Below are 2,441 nucleotides of genomic sequence, written 5' to 3'. Positions count from 1 at the left end.
AGAGGCCACTTGCAGAGTTTCTAACCATTTTATCCATAAGTATTTCAGTATAATATAAGCTCCTTTTAACAAGTAAATGTAGAAACGAAGAGAAAACAATATAGCACATGAATCTAATGATATATTCCTACCTAATCGGAGCATTTTAAATTCAGGTAACTTTGCTGAGGCACAAAGCTGATAGAAGATATGGTAGTTTCTCTCCTCTTCTGCCTTTGAAATAAGAAGAGATTTCAATTACTGCATTTTACTCTGAACTGCAGAAGATTCTATCATAAAACACAATTATAATACTTAATTGTCTCAGTTGGTGAAATAAACTATCCTTTCCCGAATACCCTAAGAGTTATATATGACCATTAACCCTCAGGACTTAGTCTCTCTGGAAGCCAGGAACAGTGGCACAGTCCTCCAGGCCAGCTACTTGGGAGGGTTACGACAGCAGGGTTGCTTGGGCCCTGGAGCCTGAGACAGCCTGGGCACCACAGTGAGGCCTTACTTCTCTTTACTAACCCTCACTGACCTAACTAAACAGTATCATACTCTGAAAAAGAAGGCAGGAAAGGAAATATAACTAACTGATGCTCTCCACAGCAAGCAGGAAAGAAGGGAGACAAGACTAGTACTTTTTCTTAAACTATCTTTCCAATAAACATCTGCAGGCAACAGCCCAAGTCATTCACCCCAAGTCATCCACATTCAATAGTAAGACAGCCTGGCTGCTCGGAAGCTGCTAGTTTTAAAAATAGAAAGGTTGGACAGGGTGTGGCGGTGCACAGCCGCAACCCCAGCACTCTGGGAGGCTGAGGTGAGGCGATCGTAAGTTTGAGCCCACCCTGAGTTCCTCAACGACTTAGCTAGACCCTGTCTCAAAATAAAGAATAAAAAGGACATGGTCTGTAGATTGGTGTGGGGGCCCAGGGTACAAGGCTCAGTACCAAATAATGACAACTTAGAAATAAAATGCATGCCACACCAGCAAGCACGTGCTCTGCCACAGTGAAAATCTAACACGAGTACAACTTCACAAGAACATGCCAGCCTACCTGGAACACCACTCGGGATTTCTCTAAAAGGTAAGTCCTCATGTTGGCACCAATTATTCGATAGCGCTTATCAAAACCAATCTCAATATACTTCCCAAAACGGCTGCTATTATCATTCCTGGTTGTTTTAGCATTTCCAATCGACTAAGAAGCAAGGAAGAAAATAAGATTTTAGAAGTGTGGTTTGTGACACGACACTAAATTTGTTCAGGAACAAGCGGACAGAGCAGAACAGAACTCTTCATAGCAGGCTCTGTTAGGAGCAGAGCCCATCGTGCCCACAGGCACAGGAGAGGCTTTGTCCACTGCAGATGCACATGAGCGGCTCTTGCTCGTCTTGTTATTCTCACAGAACATCCTCTTGTTCTTCTTGTTATTTCTGAAACAGCAAGCCTGATCCCAGCTCTCAGGAAGCTTCCACGTGCCACTTGAGATGTGCAAACACGTTCTCCCAGGCCAGTGAAGAAGGAGGGGATGGAGTCGGAAGCTGCCGAAGCACAAGTCTTGCTAGTCACACACCAAGATTTTTATTTCTTGGAAAACTGTTTTATGTAAGTAAGACGATTAAGACACATGAGTGTTTCCCTGCCAACGCTGTTGCAGTATTCCTGGTCTTTTCAGAAGCCAGTTTCTAACACCGGATCCTGGACCAATGAAGGTCCAGCTGGACAGCTTACTAGCAGAGCATCAGTCCTAGTCACCCAATTTAAATGCCATTTCAGAAGCCAGAGGAAGTAAAATCTGGCTCTAGTGTTTGACGGTTGTATCTAACTTGCAAATATCTGCTAGACAATATAATCTAAACTGGGTTTCTTGGTACTGGGAACGAAACTCAGGACCTTGTGCTTGCCAAGCTGGGGCTTGTGCCACTGAGATATATCCCCAGTCCGTCTTCTTTTTGATTTAGGTGACATCTAAGTATTTTTCTTTTAAGGCAGAGCAAAAGAATACTGTCGTTAGAAGAGCAAACAATCACATAATGACTTATATTAAATGTTTAACACGCTAATTTCACACAACGTTAACATCTTTCTTTGTAGCAAGGCCTGTGCAAGGGTATTTCAAAGCCACTAGGTTTGAAGATACCAGGGTTAGTATCGCCAAACCAGGGAAAAAGGTGAAAGCACTAGCAGAACAGAAACAGCAGAAAACAAACACCAGGAATAAACAGCAGCAACACGGCCAGCAGCACAGTTGCTGACCAGTCCAAGAAACCGTATTTTCACTTTCAGAAACAAGGCAATATCACTCTACTGCGCTTTGGCAATGAAGAAATGGTCGCAATTTAGATGAACATTTTTTTTTAAACATTTATTTTGTGTGTGTGTGTGTGTGTGTGTGTGTGGCCAGCTCAGCCCACCAGGGGGCGGGGCTGGCTGGCATGTGGTGCTGGGG

The 2,441-nt window shown here is 43.6% G+C and overlaps 1 protein-coding gene across 1 annotated transcript in view; it reads right to left on the bottom strand.

The window, feature by feature from the left end:
* The window catches only part of Myo5a (myosin VA), a 132,898-nt gene that overhangs the window by 104,032 nt on the left and 26,425 nt on the right, over window positions 1–2,441 (bottom strand). Inside the window, exons 6-7 of the mRNA XM_023724058.1 lie at window positions 1,047–1,190; window positions 132–213 (exon numbers count right to left, since the gene is read on the bottom strand). Of these exons, the coding sequence (XP_023579826.1) occupies window positions 132–213; window positions 1,047–1,190 (226 nt within the window). The remainder of the gene's footprint in view (window positions 1–131; window positions 214–1,046; window positions 1,191–2,441) is intronic.

This window comes from Octodon degus, unplaced genomic scaffold, assembly GCF_000260255.1.
Source record: "Octodon degus isolate 3935 unplaced genomic scaffold, OctDeg1.0 scaffold00105, whole genome shotgun sequence".
Taxonomy (NCBI): domain Eukaryota; kingdom Metazoa; phylum Chordata; class Mammalia; order Rodentia; family Octodontidae; genus Octodon; species Octodon degus.
The sequence above is the reverse complement of the archived record's forward strand: the minus strand, read 5'-3'. Positions and strand labels throughout refer to the sequence as shown.